The 18,625-nt window shown below is 48.3% G+C and overlaps 9 protein-coding genes across 9 annotated transcripts; 6 read left to right on the plus strand and 3 right to left on the minus strand.

The window, feature by feature from the left end:
- Window positions 1-414: 414 nt before the first annotated feature.
- zrfD (putative plasma membrane zinc ion transporter) lies at window positions 415-2,263 on the plus strand (the record flags this gene model as incomplete). The annotated part of the gene is made up of 4 exons (XM_040951105.2): window positions 415-667; window positions 719-1,792; window positions 1,853-1,952; window positions 2,005-2,263. 4 exons carry the CDS (start codon window positions 415-417, stop codon window positions 2,261-2,263), a joined length of 1,686 nt encoding a protein of 561 aa, XP_040817645.2.
- An 876-nt stretch (window positions 2,264-3,139) lies between these two features.
- Window positions 3,140-4,722, minus strand: N7455_001504 (uncharacterized protein; the record flags this gene model as incomplete). The annotated part of the gene is made up of 2 exons (XM_065604012.1): window positions 3,140-3,697; window positions 3,757-4,722. 2 exons carry the CDS (start codon window positions 4,720-4,722, stop codon window positions 3,140-3,142), a joined length of 1,524 nt encoding a protein of 507 aa, XP_065462503.1.
- Window positions 4,723-4,961: 239 nt separating this feature from the next.
- On the minus strand, window positions 4,962-8,505 carry N7455_001505 (putative DNA damage repair protein Mus42; the record flags this gene model as incomplete). The annotated part of the gene is made up of 2 exons (XM_040951132.2): window positions 4,962-8,401; window positions 8,451-8,505. 2 exons carry the CDS (start codon window positions 8,503-8,505, stop codon window positions 4,962-4,964), a joined length of 3,495 nt encoding a protein of 1,164 aa, XP_040817554.2.
- Window positions 8,506-8,833: 328 nt separating this feature from the next.
- N7455_001506 (FKBP-type peptidyl-prolyl cis-trans isomerase) lies at window positions 8,834-10,419 on the plus strand (the record flags this gene model as incomplete). The annotated part of the gene is made up of 3 exons (XM_040951624.2): window positions 8,834-8,920; window positions 8,977-9,417; window positions 9,481-10,419. The coding sequence occupies 3 exons, from the start codon at window positions 8,834-8,836 to the stop codon at window positions 10,417-10,419; spliced, it is 1,467 nt and encodes a 488-aa protein (XP_040818142.2).
- Window positions 10,420-11,262: 843 nt separating this feature from the next.
- Window positions 11,263-12,741, plus strand: N7455_001507 (putative RING finger domain protein; the record flags this gene model as incomplete). Its single annotated transcript, XM_040950973.2, has 4 exons — window positions 11,263-11,364; window positions 11,423-11,913; window positions 11,966-12,406; window positions 12,468-12,741. 4 exons carry the CDS (start codon window positions 11,263-11,265, stop codon window positions 12,739-12,741), a joined length of 1,308 nt encoding a protein of 435 aa, XP_040817724.1.
- A 2,662-nt stretch (window positions 12,742-15,403) lies between these two features.
- N7455_001508 (uncharacterized protein) lies at window positions 15,404-16,312 on the minus strand (the record flags this gene model as incomplete). The annotated part of the gene is made up of 1 exon (XM_040951219.2): window positions 15,404-16,312. One exon carries the CDS (start codon window positions 16,310-16,312, stop codon window positions 15,404-15,406), a length of 909 nt encoding a protein of 302 aa, XP_040817671.2.
- A 968-nt stretch (window positions 16,313-17,280) lies between these two features.
- On the plus strand, window positions 17,281-17,556 carry N7455_001509 (uncharacterized protein; the record flags this gene model as incomplete). The annotated part of the gene is made up of 1 exon (XM_065604013.1): window positions 17,281-17,556. One exon carries the CDS (start codon window positions 17,281-17,283, stop codon window positions 17,554-17,556), a length of 276 nt encoding a protein of 91 aa, XP_065462504.1.
- Window positions 17,557-17,704: 148 nt separating this feature from the next.
- Window positions 17,705-17,979, plus strand: N7455_001510 (uncharacterized protein; the record flags this gene model as incomplete). The annotated part of the gene is made up of 1 exon (XM_065604014.1): window positions 17,705-17,979. Exon 1 carries the CDS (start codon window positions 17,800-17,802, stop codon window positions 17,977-17,979), a length of 180 nt encoding a protein of 59 aa, XP_065462505.1. The 5' UTR covers window positions 17,705-17,799.
- An 80-nt stretch (window positions 17,980-18,059) lies between these two features.
- On the plus strand, window positions 18,060-18,464 carry N7455_001511 (uncharacterized protein; the record flags this gene model as incomplete). The annotated part of the gene is made up of 1 exon (XM_040950942.2): window positions 18,060-18,464. One exon carries the CDS (start codon window positions 18,060-18,062, stop codon window positions 18,462-18,464), a length of 405 nt encoding a protein of 134 aa, XP_040817774.2.
- Window positions 18,465-18,625: the final 161 nt, after the last annotated feature.

Consider the following 18,625-nt stretch of genomic DNA (forward strand, 5'->3'; position numbering starts at 1 on the left):
TTGTAACAATTAGTTCCTGTATCAATTTGCAGACACTCATCAACCCGCAGTTGACTCCCATGTGCCGTTTCCCCTGCTGGTGCAGTAGTAATGTGCTCTGGGGACCACCTGGGCATTTGTCTAAGAATATCTCCATCTTAGTAACCTCGGTTCCACATCACAGACTTCTCATTGCCTCCAGGATTCGTGGCTCGGCCAATACCGGACCGAGTAGGTTGTATGAACGAATCACAGCCATAGTTGATAGCCCACTGCCAAGGAAAATCGGGCCGGAGTCCACCCAATGCCAAGCCCTCGGGATCGGTTCTGCCTTAGGTATGCTCATTTGGGGGGCGAGGTGTTTATAATTTTCACCTGTTACACTGAGTCCAGATAACTAGTCAGATTAGAAGCACTGTCCAACCTCGCGGCATCATGAATTGCCCATCTCGGACTGACGACACCTTGCTGCACGATGGGTGGAATCAGAACCCGCGCTTCCTTTCTCCGGACCTAACCACCCGCCAAGACCTCAATGGCATCTCAAACACCCGCGAGAACAAAGACGATGAGTCTGGTCCGGGCACTTTGCGGGGAAGCTCCAATTGGAAGGGCATTCTTCCGCTGGAGGAAAAGGATGCAGAGAATCCCCTTGGCTTGGGGTGCGAGGCGTCCCTGACAATGTCAGGTATGAACAGCAAGCTTATATTCAAGTGTTAACCTTCTAACGAGTGAACAGGACGCCTCGCTCCCCAAAATACTAATGTTGGAATCGGTCACGAAGGACCGAACCCAAGTAACAATGTTTTCCTATCAGTTCAGAGTATCAAGGCTTGGGCGTTGTGGCTCCTCTCCGTGGCTCTTGTCTCGGCAGTCATCTCTTTCGACAGTCTGAAGCGACATTTCACATCTAAACAACCAATCATACTGGAAGCACCTGCTGTACAGCAGTATACAGAGCCAGTCAAACGATCAAGTTGTGCCCAGGGAGGTACCCGCGGTGCATACGACCTACCTCTACACGTCGCGGCCCTCTTCATCATCCTAGCCACTTCAAGTATTGCGTGCGCATTCCCCATCCTTGCAACTCGATTCCCACGAATGCACATCCCACCCGCATTCCTTTTTTTCGTCACTCATTTTGGAACCGGCGTCCTCATCGCCACGGCATTTGTGCATCTCCTTCCGACGGCGTTTACTTCGCTAGGAGACCCATGTCTCTCTAATTTCTGGACAAAGGACTACCCAGCCATGCCGGGCGCCATTGCCTTGGGTGGTATATTCCTCGTTACGGTCATCGAAATGGTATTCAGTCCAGCCCAAAAAATCTGCCGTGGAGGAAACCAGGTCCCAGCCGAAAGGCCTGCTTCCTGCCCTCCAGATGCGAGGACAGCTCAAATTCCAACCCTTGATGTCCCTAGATATCCTGAGCATACTAGATCACTGAGCTCGCACTCCGCTGGAATGGATGGCCGATCTCATTTGCGAGATATGGGTCCGTTAATTGGAAGGTCCGCGAGCATCAGTCGAGCTATCAATCGCATGGGCGAAGGCACTGAAGATATAGTTCGAGTTGCGTCTGCATCTGATGTTCGAACTCATCACGAGAAAGATAACGGGGCTATTCAGACAGACGTTGAACGTCATGACGATACCTTCGCCTTAACCCCTGAGCAGAAGCAGAAGAAAGAGACCATGCAGGTCTACCTTCTTGAGATGGGCATTCTTTTCCACAGCGTGTTTATTGGCATGTCACTCAGTGTATCGGTTGGCAATGAATTTGTGATTCTGCTGATTGCCATTGTATTCCACCGTGAGTTTTCCATATTCATCTGGTTAGTTGGAGCTGTGCATTTGACTAAATCAACTACAGAAACATTCGAAGGCCTGGCGCTTGGATCCCGCATCGCCTCACTTCCCTGGTCAGAAAAGCAAATCCAGCCCTGGATCATGTCCCTTGCGTACGGCTGCACGTAAGTTAATTCCCTACTCACTCCGGGCTCGGTGGTTCTAACAAATATCTAGAACCCCAATCGGGCAGGCTATTGGCCTCGCAACCCATACACTCTACAGCCCCGACTCGGAGGTTGGTCTGCTCGTTGTCGGCATCATGAATGCCATTTCAGCTGGACTTCTGATTTTTGCCTCGCTGGTGGAGCTGATGTCGGAAGACTTCCTCAGTGACGAGAGCTGGCGCATTCTCCGCGGTAGGAGAAGGGTTTATGCCTGCATCCTGGTATTTTTGGGTGCTTTCTGCATGAGCATTGTCGGTGCCTGGGCCTAAACGCCTCAGGGTGTAGATGCTCTGGAATATTTGGTCTTTCACAAGCTGGACAGTCGGATTTGTCCATCAGTAGAATTGCAACTGGTCTAACTTTCGAGTAAAGCCTGTATATAGAATGTTGGTCGGGGGAGTCTTATTATAGTTGGCTTTCCAGTACTCCGTATATATATAAAAAATACAGACACCGGCAGAGGGGGGTTGGTTGTAACGCCCAGTGTCAAGTTCGTGAGAATGTATTGCATCTCCTCAAAACAGGTTCAATAGAGGATATTCTCTTATCCAAAGCGATAGGATTGTTCCATGATATTAGAATATCCTACTGGATCCTAGGTAGAGCTACTCCACTGCTATACCCCGAGACAAGCTGAGAAAAGAGACTCTGACAGTGAAGGGTTAATATAGAAAAGGAGCAAAAAAAGCAATCCTTCCCAACTACTCCGGGTGAGGGTCGAAACCCTGACCAGTTTCGCCATTGCATAAGCTTCTCAATGCGGTCCACGTATCACCCGGGGTCATTGTTCCACCTAGCAATCAGATGACCTCATGTCTCTCACCCACTCGGCCACCCAGGGATGATTTTGGCAGTATATTGTGACCTAGAGTCAAGTAGACCATTTGGAATCATTTGGGAATCATTTGAGCAAGATATCTATTAGGTAGCATTCATTACTTACCACACAACCTTACTAGGCCCTGTTCTCTCGTCCATATTCCTCGTAAAGTAGACCACCTGAGAATCATTGAAACAAGATATCCATTAGCTAGCATTCACCATTTATCATTTACCACCAATCAGGCCCTGCTTTCTCATGCATATTCTTCGTAGACCACCTAGGTATCATTGAAACGAGATATCCATTAGCTAGCATTCACCCTTTACCACCCACCCCACCGGGCCCTGCTCTCTCGTCCATATTCTTCTTCATTGTAGCCATCCCATTCGTCACGCAGATCACTGGCTGTCCGGACAGAACTATCAATCTGTTGCCCTCGGAAATGGAGATCTCCACAGCAGCTGATCATCCCAACAATGTCACCATCGCCCAAAAGCTCAATCCAACCTTCCTGGTCATCGTCAAAGCTCATTTCACCCTCGCCGGTCTCCCATCCACGCCACTTAAACGGCATTATGTCAAAGGAGGGTCTCATAGGTCGTTCTGGCATCCACAGTACACCCTCAAACATCCCGAACTCGTATGTCCCCCACATCTCCCTTCCGTTAAGGCGGAGGGATGAGGTGATTCCGTCAGATGGCATAGCGTGTGGCCATTGGTCTTCAATATCGGGGGAACGAACTTCGTACGTCCCATTGAGTAGACCCAGGGTGCGTTTCAGGGTGCGGGGTGGGGATGGTGGGTCTGAGTATGCCTCGGACTCGCTCGCGTCGTCAATGTCCATCTGGTCATCTAAAGCATCATAAGGATGCTCCCCTTTCTGCTCCAGTAAGTTGTTACGTACCCTTTGCGTTTGTGAATGAGGGAGAAGTTATTTACCATCCCACAAGCGGCTTCGTACGAGGGAGGCGCATCCTGATACTCGGGCTGCTCAGACCATCCGCTCGGCTCGGGGTGGTTGTTGGTGGGCACATTCGTGTCGTATTGTGCCTTTTTGCCAGACACGCGGCGTTTGGCGGTCTGTGGTTGATTGGATGTCTCGTCATTTGAGGCCCTCTTTCTCTTGGCAGCTGCGGTTTTAACAGCAGCAGGTTTGGCCGCAGTAGCTTTGGAAGCAACGGTCCTGGGAGCTGTGTCTTTCTTGGGTGCCGTGGCCTTTGTGGGGGCAGCTTTAGGGATATCCGGCTTGCCAGCTGCGGTTTTGGCAGCAGCAAGTTTGGCCGCTGCTTTAGGAGCAGCCTTGGTCGTGGTAGGTTTGGCCGCAGTAGCTTTGGAAGCAACGGTCCTGGGAGCTGTATCTTTCTTGGGTGGAGCAGCCTTTGGGGTAACAGCTTTGGTAGCCGCAGCTTTTACAGTTGCAGGTTTGGCAACAGCCTTGGTTGCCGCAGGTTTGGCCGCGGCTTTGGCTGTAGTAGTCTTGCTCTCGGTGGATTTGGATGCGACAGTCTTAGAAACTGTAACAGTCTTGGTGGTAACAGTCTTCGTCGTTGTGATCTTGGTATTGGCCTGTGGCTTTTCCTCCGAATCCTGTTTCTTCCATTCCTTCTTCAGATTCTTTTCGATTTGTAGGCTTTCCTTGGGGACACTCAGGGCGCCGTCTTGCACGGCTTTCAAAAGTCGCATCTTGGCAGTCGCCTTGACCTTTGACGGTGGGAGGCCATAGTGAAGGAGCTGTTCTTCATACCAATGGCCTGGGTGGTCTGGTGTGCTCTTGTCTGTAGTCGCGGTATCGTAAAGGGCTTTTATCTCAGCTGGAGCTGCACGACGGTGGATCTGCCCTCCCGACGCGGCGACATAAAATGTGTCCACATTGTATGAGAATTGTCCGTTGGTGACAGGCGGCATGATGGGTTCAATGTTTTTCTAAAAACAGTGAAGATACGGAGTAAGAAGATAGGGGATCGGATGTTGACAAATGTGGGGTCACGACTCCACCTTGATCTGCCACATGAACTTTAATTGCTTCCATCTCTTCTTTGCCACTTTTCTCAGGTATGTAGTTACGCAAATTTTGATTATTGACCTTTGTAGACTCATTTAGGTATATACAGTTAACGATGTTATGTTTAACATTTGGGTATCATTTACGAAAAGTCCACAGGAGGGAGCCCCCTCTGTTCCAGGGCCACCTGGATACTGTACTGCATGGTCTCTATAGCCTCTTCCCAGCTTATAGTTCCCTCGGGCCGGGAGCCTTGTGACTCTTTGGACCCCTGCTGCGAATAATCACCCACCAACCACATCAACCAACGCACAACTGAAACGGCTTTGTCCACATCCTTCTCTTGCAATGTCACACTAGACAGATATTTACATAACGAAGTAACGTCATCACCATATGGACCACCAGCTGCAAAGACTTCATGCCATGACCCAACAGCATCTCGCAGATCTGGTAATTGGGACAGACGCTGTGAGGTAAAGACTGGACGCTTGGGGAGATGTGGTAGAGGTAGAAGTTTCTCCACAGCAATTGGTGCAGGAGGAGCTTCCTGTGCCCGAGATGGAGGTCTTTGTGCAGGTTCAGTGGCTCGCGAGCGCTGTTGCATGCGAGAGCGGTTTTGTTCTTCGAGGAGTTCTTGTCTGATATCTTCAGGTAAAGCAGCAAGAAATTCGGCTGAAGCTTCGGCTGGCTCTTCGATATTCGGTGACGCCTGTCTAGACAAGGCCTCTTCTTCAATACTAGCAGATACGGCCGCTGGGCGTGGAAGAACGAACCCAAAGCTGGATTGGTTCAGAGGCTTGGGCTTGGGCTTGTTGGCAATCGTTGCTGACTTAGGTGGGCGGCCACGCCTCTTTTTGGGGGGTGAGACCGGCCTTCTTAGCTTGAGAGAACTAGATGTTGATGGGCGCGACTCTGATGCTGCCGGCGCGAGCGGCGGCGCAGCGTTAGTGGCTGGGTAGTTATAGTACCCCAATACTTCTTGGCGGACATCTTCAGGCAATGCCGCCAATGCGTCTGGGTCCAGTTGGGATTGCGGGGGGAGGTCTGCTTGGATAGGCTGCCGTGATTCACGCGGGGGAGGACAAGGAGACCCAGAGCGAGAATTATGTCGCGGCTTTGCTTGTGCAACAAGCCTTGACCTGATATCCGTGGGTAACTCGGCAAGGACTTTGGGATCTGCTTGAGTGGGCATAATAAATTGGGACCCCGAGATGTTGAGTGGCTTGTGGGCACTATCGCTGAGTACTGGATCCGCTTGAATACGAACAGAGTCATCTTTCCGCGGACTCTCCAGCTCGTCGGGGTCTGCATCTGGAATGATTTTCTTGCGAGGTGGGGACTTCTGGAAGTTGAGTTGTCGCTGGCTGCTCTCGGGGCCTGGAGGGCCAGACTTGATCGGTTCAAGTTTAGTCATTTGCACACCCAGTCCTCTCAAGTCTCCAGGTGAAAAGTTGAAACTTCTCAACATCGATATTGCTTCTTTCCCAATGACTTCCGGTACATTGGTCGCAACACCAAGAGCGACGCTTTTGTTGAATGTATCACACTTTCCATGGCCGAGATGCTTAACCGGTTCCAGTGGAGCGTCCATCGATCGACGCATGACCTTTAGGGTGAGCTGTTTCCCCTTTACCAGATTTTCCATCAATCTCCGATTCAGCTCCTCGCACAGAGAACGCACAAAGTCATCTGCTTGGTCCTGATTGACAAACCGAATCCCCCAGTTGACCTCAGCCGAAACAGATTTCCTTATGGTTTGATCGCCGACTTCTGTTCGGTCAATTCCACGAGCGTACTCCCACAATTTAATTCCAGTTTTGGGTCCCAGGCCAGATATCAGTCTCTCCTTCGGGAGATCTCTGATATCTTTGACAAACTTCACACTCAGCTCTTCGAGTTTAATTGCCATGCTATTGCCCACTCCAGGAAGATCACGAACAGCGAGATCCCCAATAAAGCCCAGAACAGCATCTGGCTTTAATTGAAACTGCCCAGCAGGCTTGGCTTTTCTGAGAGACACTTTTGCGAGCAGAATATTGTTGCCAATTCCGACAGAGACTGCGCATCCGGTCCTCTCTTTGATTGAATCGCGTAAATCTTGGGCAATTTCGTCCGCTTTAGCTTGTTCGCGATAAATTGATCCTTCTGATATAGCCTTTCCATCTGAGCCGCCAGCTTCCACACACAAATTTGTGATGTCAATCAAAGCCTCATCGATACTGACACTCTGCACGGTACCATCAATGGCAAGTATCGAGGAGTAGAACTTGCGACTCGCATCTTCATAGGCAGGGAAATCGTAAGGCAGGACTTTGAGTTCGGGGCATAATTGCAAAGCACCTTTCATCCACATCCCATTCTTAACACCTCGAGCACGGGCAGGATAATTACAACTAGCAATCTCGGAGCCTGACCCAGTGCCATGGGCGATAGCAACCGGCTTGTCTTGGAGTTCGGGGTGATTTAGGACTGAGACAGCTGCAAAAAATGAGTCAAAGTCCACATGTAGAATGTACCGTCTTGATCCAGGTACAGGTTTCTTTTTCGATATCTGAGACTGTGCATTTTCCTTCGTTGCAGCCTGCAGTTGGGCTTTCAGATCCGCCTTCCAGGTTGACAGATGATGGAGGCGAGACTCTCTATAATACTGCTGCAGGAATTCCGGGTTGACAACAGAGGACTTCTGCATCCTTGGGTCAGAAAGGAGCTGTGCGTTGTATTCTTCAGAAGTCAAAGAGGGCTTCGTTGTACTTGTTTGGGCGAGAGGCGAGGTTGATTCGAGGTCAACCAATGGATCTGGTGAAGTGGGCACTTGATCGGAATTGGGAGCTCGGGGTAGCATTGTGGATTGGGCTATATCACTGGCTGGTGTCTCTTCTTGATGCTGAGGGTCATGAGCTTCCTCCTCTTTCTCCATAGTGAAGCTAGGAAAGTCTCCATAGTCCGACTGGGATGGCTGGCTCAGCATTGTTGGTGTGACCATCCGTGAGGCTTTGGACCGGGTAGACGGGGTCACAGGCTTTGATGAAGAGCCAAGACCCTCTTCGGTTCTGCTCATATCTCGGAGCTGAGAGCTATACCAGCTGGCCCTTGATTGGTCTTTGTAACCTGTGCGAGCGCTATTCGTCTGGCTGGTAAACCGGCCATCATCAAACTTGAGCACCCTCTGTGCTTGACCTTCGTCTACTATTCTAAATTCATCCCATGGCAGCAGACGTCCTGCTTTGATACTGTCTGTCACCCACGTAGGTTTCACTATACGGTAGCGGCGGAACTCCTCACGCTTCTTGGGTGTCAGAGCACTGGCAATGATATGAGTGGCGGCAGTCTTGCCATCTAGATATTGAAGAAATCCACCCCCATGGCTGACAATCAGACGGTGCAGATCTTGCAAGGAAGGTTGGGTGTACCCATTGACATGGGCAACTACACCACGGAATATTGGCGGGCAATCGCCAGCTGATGCTCGAATTTCCGCATCGAGATTCTGCAATTTCATTTTTTTCCGGCGCATGTAATCCCCGAACCCGCCGAAGCTGGAGGCCTCATACTCCTCTCCTCCTTCATCATTGAAGTCATCTAGACACAGTCAGATAAGACCAAATACTGATATTTGGACTGAACGTACGGTTTTCAATGCGTTTGCGCACTGCACTAGAATTTATCTCATGACGGGAGCCCATGTTGGGCTACAACGACCATCATGACCGATAAGAGAGTATAAAGACAAAAAGAGAGAAGGCGATACCCTTTCGCGCGAAGCTCGGTAATCATCACGTGCATCCAAGCTTTCAGAAAGCGGTCACTTGTGGCAATACACCAGCGGTGAATGATTCGTTAATCTCATTGATCGATTTTTTTTTCTCCAATTTTTTGCCGCATCTGTTGCTTGGTAGCATCTTTTCTTTTCTTCTCTTTTCTTTCCTTCATCCACATCTGTTTCCACGTGGTTCATTCTCTTTTTGAACTTGATTCTTTTTCATCTCCCTCAATCTACTCTAATTATTCACAATGTCTGCTGTTCAGCCTGTCGCAGTCTACGCGCTCCGGGTTCCTCCCGGAGCCATGGTTCAAGCAGTCCCCAACGCTGCTGCTTCGGTCAGTCTTACTGTGATCATCAATTAACTGATGACTTGTGCTGACATTAAATCTAGTTCCGCATCAGCATGGCCGCTATCGATCCCGATGAGGCCCCAGAGTACGAGGATGACCAGGACTCTAGCAAGCCTTCGCGCTCTACTCTGAAGATTGTTCGCGCTCCTCCCGGTCTTGACCTCGATGAGGATGATGAGGATGATGAGGACTACAGTGATGAGGATGAGGAGGAATCCGATGACGAGGAGGAGTCCAACGGTGGCCCTAGCGACAAGGAGAAGGCCCGCAAGCTTAAGGCTGCTGCTGCCCTCAAGGACCTCGAAGACGCCATGGAGGAAGATGATGATGAGGAGGAGGATGATGATGAGGACTTTGACCTGAAGGCTGCCATCTCCAAGCTCATCAAGGGTAAGGGCCCTGCCCTTGACGATGAGGACTCCGAGTCCGAGGAGGGCCTGGAGCTCGATGAGAACGTTATCTGCACCCTCAGCCCCAGCCAGGTAAGACAAACACCCTCTTTCATTTTACAACTCGTTGAATACAGGCATCTAATACCCCTATAGAACTACCAACAGCCTCTGGATATCACTGTCTGCGAGGGTGAGCCCGTGTTCTTCAAGGTCACCGGTAACCACACTGTCTTCCTAACCGGTAACTACGTCATTGGTCTCGATGATGGTCACGACCACGACCACGACCATGACCACGATGATGAGGATGAGGATGACTACGACCTCTCTCCCGATGAGGATGAGCTCGACATGGATGACCTCATGGCCATGCAGGATGATGATGAGAGCGATGACCTTGATGACCTTGAGGACCCCAGAATCACCGAGGTCGAGAGCGAGGAGGAAGCCCCTAAGCTTGTTGAGTCCAAGAAAGGCAAGAACAAGCGCGCCGCTGAGGAGGAAGTCACCCTCGATGACCTGATGGCTAAGGCCAACAAGGCCAAGTCTACCAAGGCTGAGGAGCCCGCCTTGACTAAGGCCCAGCAGAAGAAGCTCAAGAAGAACAACGGCGATGCCGCCGCTGTTGAGCCTAAGGAGGCCAAGAAGGACGCTAAGAAGGAGGATAAGAAGGAGGCCAAGACCGACAAGAAGGTCCAGTTCGCCAAGAACCTTGAGCAGGGCCCTACCCCCTCCGGCGACAAGCCCACTGGCACTCTCGGCGTTAAGGAGATCCGTGGAGTCAAGCTGGACGACAAGAAGCTTGGTAAGGGTGTTGCTGCCAAGAGCGGTAACACCGTCGCTATGCGCTACATCGGCAAGCTCGAGGACGGCAAGGTCTTCGACTCCAACAAGAAGGGCAAGCCTTTCACCTTCAAGCTCGGACGGGGCGAGGTCATCAAGGGTTGGGACATCGGTGTCGCCGGCATGGCTGTCGGTGGTGAGCGTCGCATCTCCATCCCTCCTTCTCTCGCATACGGCAAGAAGGCCCTCCCCGGCATTCCTGCCAACTCTAAGCTTGTCTTCGACGTCAAGCTCCTCGAGATCAAGTAAACTGCTCGACATTGCCATCCACATTGCCATCCGTCTTTTCATCGGGGTGTTTGAGGTTACCGGTTCAATTGCATCATTCCTGTGATATCCATTGCTGTCTCTTTTTTCAGTTCACTCCCCCACTGCATTTGGCAGGGATGAGATGATCGCGAGGAATTTGTATCCCTGCATGGAAAAAGTGACCATTTATTGCTGTTTATTATATACTTTGTACTAGTTTCTTTATGAATTGATCATATGATTGAGTCTTAATCTCTATTCCGTTCTATATATTTGTAAAACAAATACTAAAAAAAAAAAATATGGGCCCGTATACGTCGCCTTCTTGCCCTTGCGTCGCAACAAATTCCCCGGGATGAAACCGCATGTTAAATAAAAGGAAAATAAGGCTGCCTGATGCATGGTCTTCTATTTTTATAGACATGAAACTAAAACGTGAGTGTTCTTTGTTTCATACATGTGGTCTCGGGTATAAGTGTAGTGGTTTTGCCTTTGCCTTTTTGAGGCTATAAAAGGCGATTGCTGATCAACGTCATTGCCTCTTGCCGACCTCTAGAGTCTCCAGCTAAATCGACTAATCACTTCCAAATCTCCCTTTGTTCTCACACGTTGGCTTGCCACGTTTGTGATACATTAACTCCCCCGTCTCTCCCTGTTATCCCTGTTCTCTCTGTTCTTCTTTATCCAATAAAATTATGGCCATCTACCCAACTGTGATCACTCCCCGCAGATAAGGCCATGACTCGTGACTGATCTCTTATCGATTATATCAGCTTCAATCCCAACATCTGCGTTGTACAACATCTCAAAATTCTCTAGGTGATTATTAGTCTGTATTGCGACATGGACACCGGCGACCGCATGTTATGCCATGCCTGTGGCGGGGTTTGGATCAAAGGCGATGATTTGACGTGCCCGCATTGTGAATCCGACTTCACAGAAATAGTACAGTGAATGATTTCTGTCTTACTTTATTTGATTCTAACACTGTCTCTTCCTCAAGGTCGAGATTCCCCCAGAACTGCCTTCTGAAGATTCCCCCTCACACCGAGCCGACTCCCCGTCGCCTCCGCGCGCCAACCCGTGGATGGACCACAATCCATGGGAACGAGACACAGAAGAACGGCAAATCCCCGGGTTTCTCGGAAGTGGGACTCCTCCATATTCCTCGTTGCGCACCTATAGATCGCCCGACGGCCGTTTTTCATTCAGCAGCGCAACACTTGATACTGGAATGCCTGCTGGTCAGCGCAACAATGGCCCGAACCCTATGGTTCCGATGATGATGCAAAGCTTCGACACAATTTTACAGAATTTAATGGAGCCAAACCCTCGTGGGTACAGGGGATTCGGAGAGGACCCCTTCCATCCTCAATCATCTACCTCTCCCGACTGGCTCGAGGACGATCACCTCACAGGCCATCACCCAGGCCTATTTCCCCGCAATGCAGATGCGGCGCAACCTAGTAACCGCCATCCGATGGACATAAATGAGTATGTAATGGCTCTATCTCTTGTGATTGTTCGCAGACTAATCAGAATCTAGGATCATGGATGCCATTCGCGCTGACATTGGGGTACAAACTACGCGACGCCCACGTGGAGCTCGTGGCCTGGGCAACCCCCATGCTCTTTCGATATTGTCCGCCATTCTCAACATGAGTCGAAGCGGGGATGCAGTGTATTCGCAGGAGGAGCTCGACCGAGTCATCACACAACTGATTGAGACTAATGGAGGGACCAGTACTGCAGCACCCCCAGCATCAGATGCTGCCGTCCAAGCTTTGCCAAAGAAGAAGGTTAATGAAGAGATGATGGGATCTGAAGGGAAAGCAGTGTGTTCAATTTGCATGGATAACGTTGAACTCGGCTTGGAAGTCACTGTGTTACCATGCACGCACTGGTTTCATTTCAACTGCATCCATGCATGGCTGACCCAACATGACACTTGCCCACATTGCCGGCGTAGCATCAATACAAACATACCGTAAGTCTATGTGAGTTGTATGCACAAACTGAGAACTTTCTGCTGACGGCATATTCCACAGAGGCGGGGAAGGCACCTGCGAGAATCCGGTAGTGATCCAGGATAGTCCTGACCAACCGAGATCCCAGCGGCGTCACAGTTTTGCTCGCACTGCGCGCAGTGGTCGATCCTCGTTATCTTCCTTGCAGACTCGACTTTCCCCACGGATTTCACCACGCCGGTCCCCTACACCAGAGGAGGGGCAATCTAGCAACCGACGGTCCAGCCGAGGTGAGGGTGGCAGTGGAGGGGGGTTCACCAATTGGTTTACGAACCGATTTGGAAGCAGCGCATGAGAATCAACATATCAACTATGATTTGCATGCGGCAGGCCTTTTTTTCCCCTTGGTTTTCGGAATGTTTTTCATGTCATGCTTCATTTGTCAGTTTTAGCGATTCGGCTGGTTCGATTACTTTTTCTTTCCTCCTGCGATTTTTCTATTCCTCCATACCCCTTTTCTGGGTGACTTTCACACCGTGCGACGGGGAATTGAAACTTGTCTAGCCTTTTGCAAGGGTCTGTTTTGTAAAGCTATGCCCTCCTCAGCCACATGTACATACATACTCATATCTCACATTGTCATTTTGTCTTAACCAGGGCATATACCATAACAATATTCACTTTTTTAAGCAGATGATGAATAATTGTTTCCTGTTCGAAGACAGTACCAGGCTGCAACATCAGGATCGGCCTCTCCTTGCATCGGATCTTCACAATACCACTATTCCGGCTTGTTTGTAATTCATGAGTGCCTTTTGTGTGTGGGTACGTCACCTTTTTTATCGTTAGGCTTGGGGTTTTAGTCCACTTGATACATCTATTACTACATATGTATATATATCTATATCATTGGCAATTGGGGGATATGGATCATCGTAACCTAGAACCTTTTCATACGTGTGATACACTATATTTTCCCCTGTATATGTCGTTTCTATTTATATATCATTAAAGACAGACCTCTTTTATCCAATTGGGCTTGTGGTTTAGTGGTATAATACTCCCTTAGCATGGGAGTGGTCCGGGGTTCGATTCCCCGCGAGTCCATCTTTTTGCTTCGTGAACATCCTCTGAAGATGAGTGAATTCTTTTTTTTGTACTTATTTTGTTAAACTAAGCCTATAAAATATTCCAGTCTATTTCAAATATACTCTTTTTTTTACCAGGGGTTGGGTGTTCTTCATTCCATGGATGTCCTTGGCTTTGGTCTTTGTTAGCCTACATGTATACAAATACAGATACTTGTACCTACTCAACAGCTCCAGCTTCCGTGGTCATTTTGTTAATTCTCTGACTATTTCTAGGCGTGCTTCTGATCGTATGTATTTTCCTGGTATATTTTGTGGTTTTTAGCTTTCTTATTTGATGTCTTGATTGGTTATATATTTCGAACGCTTGCGGGTTGATATACACAATCTTGGATTAATTTACCTGAATACTTCTCAAATTTAGAATTCCACACCCACAGAATGTCGTTAAGGGGTAAGAATAAGCCTAAACCCTCGGAAATATTGATTTCGAGGTTTCCCTACAGAAGTTAAGGCCACTGTCCAAAGAAAGTAACAAGCCCTCCATACTAATTTCCCACAAATTTGGTCATTGAATACACCCTTGAATGCCTGAAAAAGGCATGGCCTTCTGAAGAACGCGGATCCTCTAGCAAACCTTCACATTATTCCTATTGATTTCTTCGATATTCCAGAATGAACTAGTATCGATACCCTTTCAAAGTTCATACATGATTACGCACCCGCAGGCCAAATATGGTGTTTTACACCCAGTCTTCTCATATTGAGGTTGAAGATACCACCATGCTCGGCACTCAGCTCGAGCATACATACTAGTTCCAAAATGGCACTGCCCTTCAAATGATTAGAGCGGAGGCTATGGACAGTAGCACCCAATGAAAGTGGGGGAATGATTCAAACCTTGACGGCCCCATCAGTATCATGGTAGGTGTCAGATTGGCCTTGGGGATAAAGACCAGAAGATAGCCGTTGATATTATACACCAAGCCTGCATAAATAAGTGGGCTTAGCGCTGACTGATCTTTTCGCCTTTTTTCTTTTGCCTCTTATCTGTGCCCCAAGAAGGAATCTGTACCCCGTACAGTTGCATTATTTGACGGGTTGCTCTGCTATAGGTGATGAGAGATGCATTGTGAAAGTGACTGCAGCGGAAGCTGCCGTTGTATGATCTCGGGCTGGCTGTGGAGTCCGACATTCCGAAGTGAATAGTGAGCTGTCTCAAATTCTTTGAAGGTTACTTAGATGGTGGCGTACAATGGTCAGACTTCCTGAGTAAAGTGAGTACGACCTGTCTTATCATATAATGGCGTATGTTAACCCCCCCAATGCACTGCGCCAATGACTTACCGAGTACATGTTTCTTTATATGCCCGAGACACTCCTTTTAGTAAAAAGAAAACACGAATGACATAGGAAAAGTATGGCTAGGTACGTAGATAATTTGTCTACTCTGCCTCCTAAAAGTCCATAGCTTCTGCAAACTCGTATTCAAAATGAGGGAATGTTATACATAGAGAAGTCTCTTGCACAGAATATGTTTTTTAACCGTCTTCGTATACACCTAAAAAGAGCGTCTAAAAAGACCACCCACAAGACATCACAAGGCCGCATACGCGGCCGACTATTCATGTCATATATTATACGATGATAAGCCCCACGGAGTTAGATCACACACACAAAGATCCAAAAACCCCGACCCTTTCAAGATAGGCGCATATGGCGTTGAAACCCAGGCGTTTGGGGGCGAGATGAGATCGCCCATGCGGGGTCCAGACATTATTAACATGTTTCAAAGCAAAAAGCAAGTATGAATTGTCTGTTTGATTAAGATAACATTTCATTTAAAATACAACCGCTAGATTTGAAAGCCATCCAATATCTCAGAACTGCTTTGCTTTGCCTGACAGCGGAACCCGTTATTCCAACTCGTCATTTGACCACTTCATGTCTCCGTCCCCGCAATGGCTGACTTGTCATAAACCACGACCGAAACGGATTTAAGAGCCTCTGCCGTCGAGTTGCTTTGCGTTCTCGCTCATCGCGCTTCATGCCCATCCAGACGGTTGGGGTGATGATGCGAGGCGGTGGTTGGGGGTAATTGGAGTTGGGTGTTATCTCAAAACTTGAACTGATGCTGTTGAAGTCTTCCTCAACGTTTGATGTTCTCGTGACCGGATATCCCGAAGAAGGATTTTCGATAGCTGCTGCATGTGATATGGGTGTATCTTCAAGATCCGTAGATGATAATGATATTGGAAATGCGACTGTACTTGGCCTGGGCCTTGAATGGACCGTTATGTGTTCGGGATAGGTACGAGAACCCGAAAATTCAGATGTGTCGTCGTTTGTGAGAGTTGGATCTGTGTGAGAGGACTGTGTATGTTCCTCTGCCCACTCCGTCCCCATTGATAAGTCGAACTTCCTACCCATCTTTGTTGTTCCCGATAGCGTAAAGTTTTGACAGAAGGTAGCGTATGACTGGTGTAGACGAATCTCTCTCGCTGCTTCCACGTCGAAGATAGGACATTCCTCAATGGTTTCGTGAATAGGGTCGTATATTTTAACCTCATGAACTTGATGAGGTGACGAGCATAGGTTGTTTGGATCAATATCCGTTGCGTTGTTGAGATCTTTGAGATTATTTTTGCTCAGTGCATGTTCTTGAACTCCGGATTTGAGGATTGTTTGAGATATTCTCTTAGAAACCCTTCTTGTGAGCTTGGCAACTGTGTTTCTTCGACGGAGTGAGTGTCGTGGTTGCTCTATCGAGTCTCGAGTAGAGAAGCTATCACTTGAAGCGAAGGAAGCATTGTCATTGACAATGAGGATATCAGGCATTTTAAATGAGTAGACTGATTTAGATGGTGATTGAGAGAAAAAGGTTGAAGGTCAGGCTGGGAATAAATAACTCTTCCATGTAGCAAACGTCATCCAGTTTAATTGAGCAGGGGTTGAATGAAAAGAGGTTGAAATTGCAATATCCCATATAATGAGTAAGAGAGAGCGGTGAATTCTTATGAAGTACATGCAAATTGATTGCAGGTACTCTCCGCATAATAAGAAGATAAGGAGGCTTAGATGGCCCAAGACCGTGGGTATTTACGGTAAATACGATTCAGATCCTTCGGGGACATACTTTCTATTAAACTACCTCGGTAGTTCTTTAGGGCAATTTGGGTTGCTTTGAACACCACCCTATACCCTAAAAATCTACACAAAGAGCATGTGCCTAGGCAATACCTTTCGCGCTTGGCCTGTTATCATCGGGGCGTAGCAGGGTCCACTACAGTAAGCCACCATGCAGGGTGAGAGTGGAAAGATGTCAGAGGCACTGAAACGAGAGGAAAACGTGCGATAAGGCTTGTGGTTGTGGGAAAATGCATACTTTGCCGAGTCCTGTACTGAAAATGTCCTATTGTCGTGTAGTACACCTGTATTCACTTTCATTTGTGTGAAGACTTTTCATAATAATCATAATAAACGAGGTTGCAACCTAGTAAGACCCCAGGGCCCAGACAAAGGGGTAGTGAGACACAAGTCACCCCATCAACACCAATGTCTAGTTCGTCCTCACTTGAACAATGTCCACGATTCCTCCATAGTTATATATAGGAGTACCTATTTGTTACATCTAGTCTTCACTTCTCAATCATCACTTCCGAATGTTAACCAAAGAAACAATAGTAACTAGCTCTTTCCAAGGTTCCAAGGTTCTTCTTACCAAAACAGGCGTCGGGAAAGTATCTCTCTACTACACCTCATTCCAAGGTTACTGCTTTTCCCTTCTGCATTTCTTTACACCCACCATGAACCAACGACGATCCCTTAACACCAGCGATGAGTCCACTGAATCAATTGCCAGCTCAATAGTGAGAAACCCTCGAATTGCCCAACGCTTCATCGATGCCACTGAACTTGAAATGATGCCTGACTCTACGATTCTTGAACGATCATTCAACTTAAAATTAGTTATCTCTACCACATCCTCGTTTAGTCGGCGTGTCCAGGAAGCACGATCTCGGCCAGATTTGCAGGACATTCATCAGATTGGCATGGGATTACAGGGTGTCGTGTTCGAATAAGTTGGCAAGGATTTGGCGTTCAAGAAAGAAAAACCCGGCAATGAAACTCGACCATTTAACTTACGCCATGAGTACAAAATCCACCTCGATATCTCAGCAGCTTTTGAACGCTACCAGAGGATGACATAGATTGAAGTCACTATTCCTAAGCCCATCGGGTTTATACAAACAACATAGCAAAGCTCATTCTGGGATGACGTTTTCCCGAAGATACCTCTTGAATATCGCACACGCGGCGACATCATGAAGATGCAGCGAATCCTTCCGTTACCCAAGATTGTCCGGCGAGCATTGATTGCTCATTTGTGTGGACAAGAACGATATCTCGAAACCCCTGAGACCAACGGCCTCCTGGATAACCCCCAGAACAAACATTGCCTCACACGGATCTACCTCGGCAAGGCTAACGGCCCATCACGTTGAAGCACCCCTGAGAAACTTCCCTCTCTACCTCGACACTATGAAAAAAAATTGGAATTGAAACAACCAGGCTGGCAATTGCGATGGGAAAGACTTATGCAACCTTACATTGGGGCTCTGGTATCAATGGTGATGACGTCGAGTTTGTGTTTGGAACATTCGCCTTGGAGACGGGCGAAGAGCAGTTAACACCGGACTTCCAACGACGTGCGATCAGACTTTTCCTCCTGGACTTCGGTCAGTGCGAGTCGGTTGACTTAACCGAGGATCCTCAAACAGTTTACCAAGCGCTCAAGGGCGCAATGGTGATGGGTGATAATCAAAGTTTTATTCCACACTTCTCAAACGACCCTGAACTGTTTGCAGCATTTAAGAAGGGCTACATCGAGGCGGGAAATGTTATCCTGTTGGACAAGCGGCTAAATGATTTCAGCGTGGAGGATTTTATGCAGCAGTATGAAGAGTATGCGGAGGACTTCCTATGTTAGCTCTTGTCTCGGACATTGCATCCAATGCACACCGGAGATCACTGGATTGCCTAATTAGGCTCGTATTGGATATGGTTCACATGTAAGCATGTGGCGATGTCCGTGCGGCTGAACGTATTCGATATAATCATTTGTCCACGGTGGATGGGCAGTTCAAGCCT

This window comes from Penicillium solitum (assembly GCF_028829755.1).
Source record: "Penicillium solitum strain IBT 25940 chromosome Unknown utg000001l_segment0_segment0, whole genome shotgun sequence".
NCBI lineage: Eukaryota > Fungi > Ascomycota > Eurotiomycetes > Eurotiales > Aspergillaceae > Penicillium > Penicillium solitum.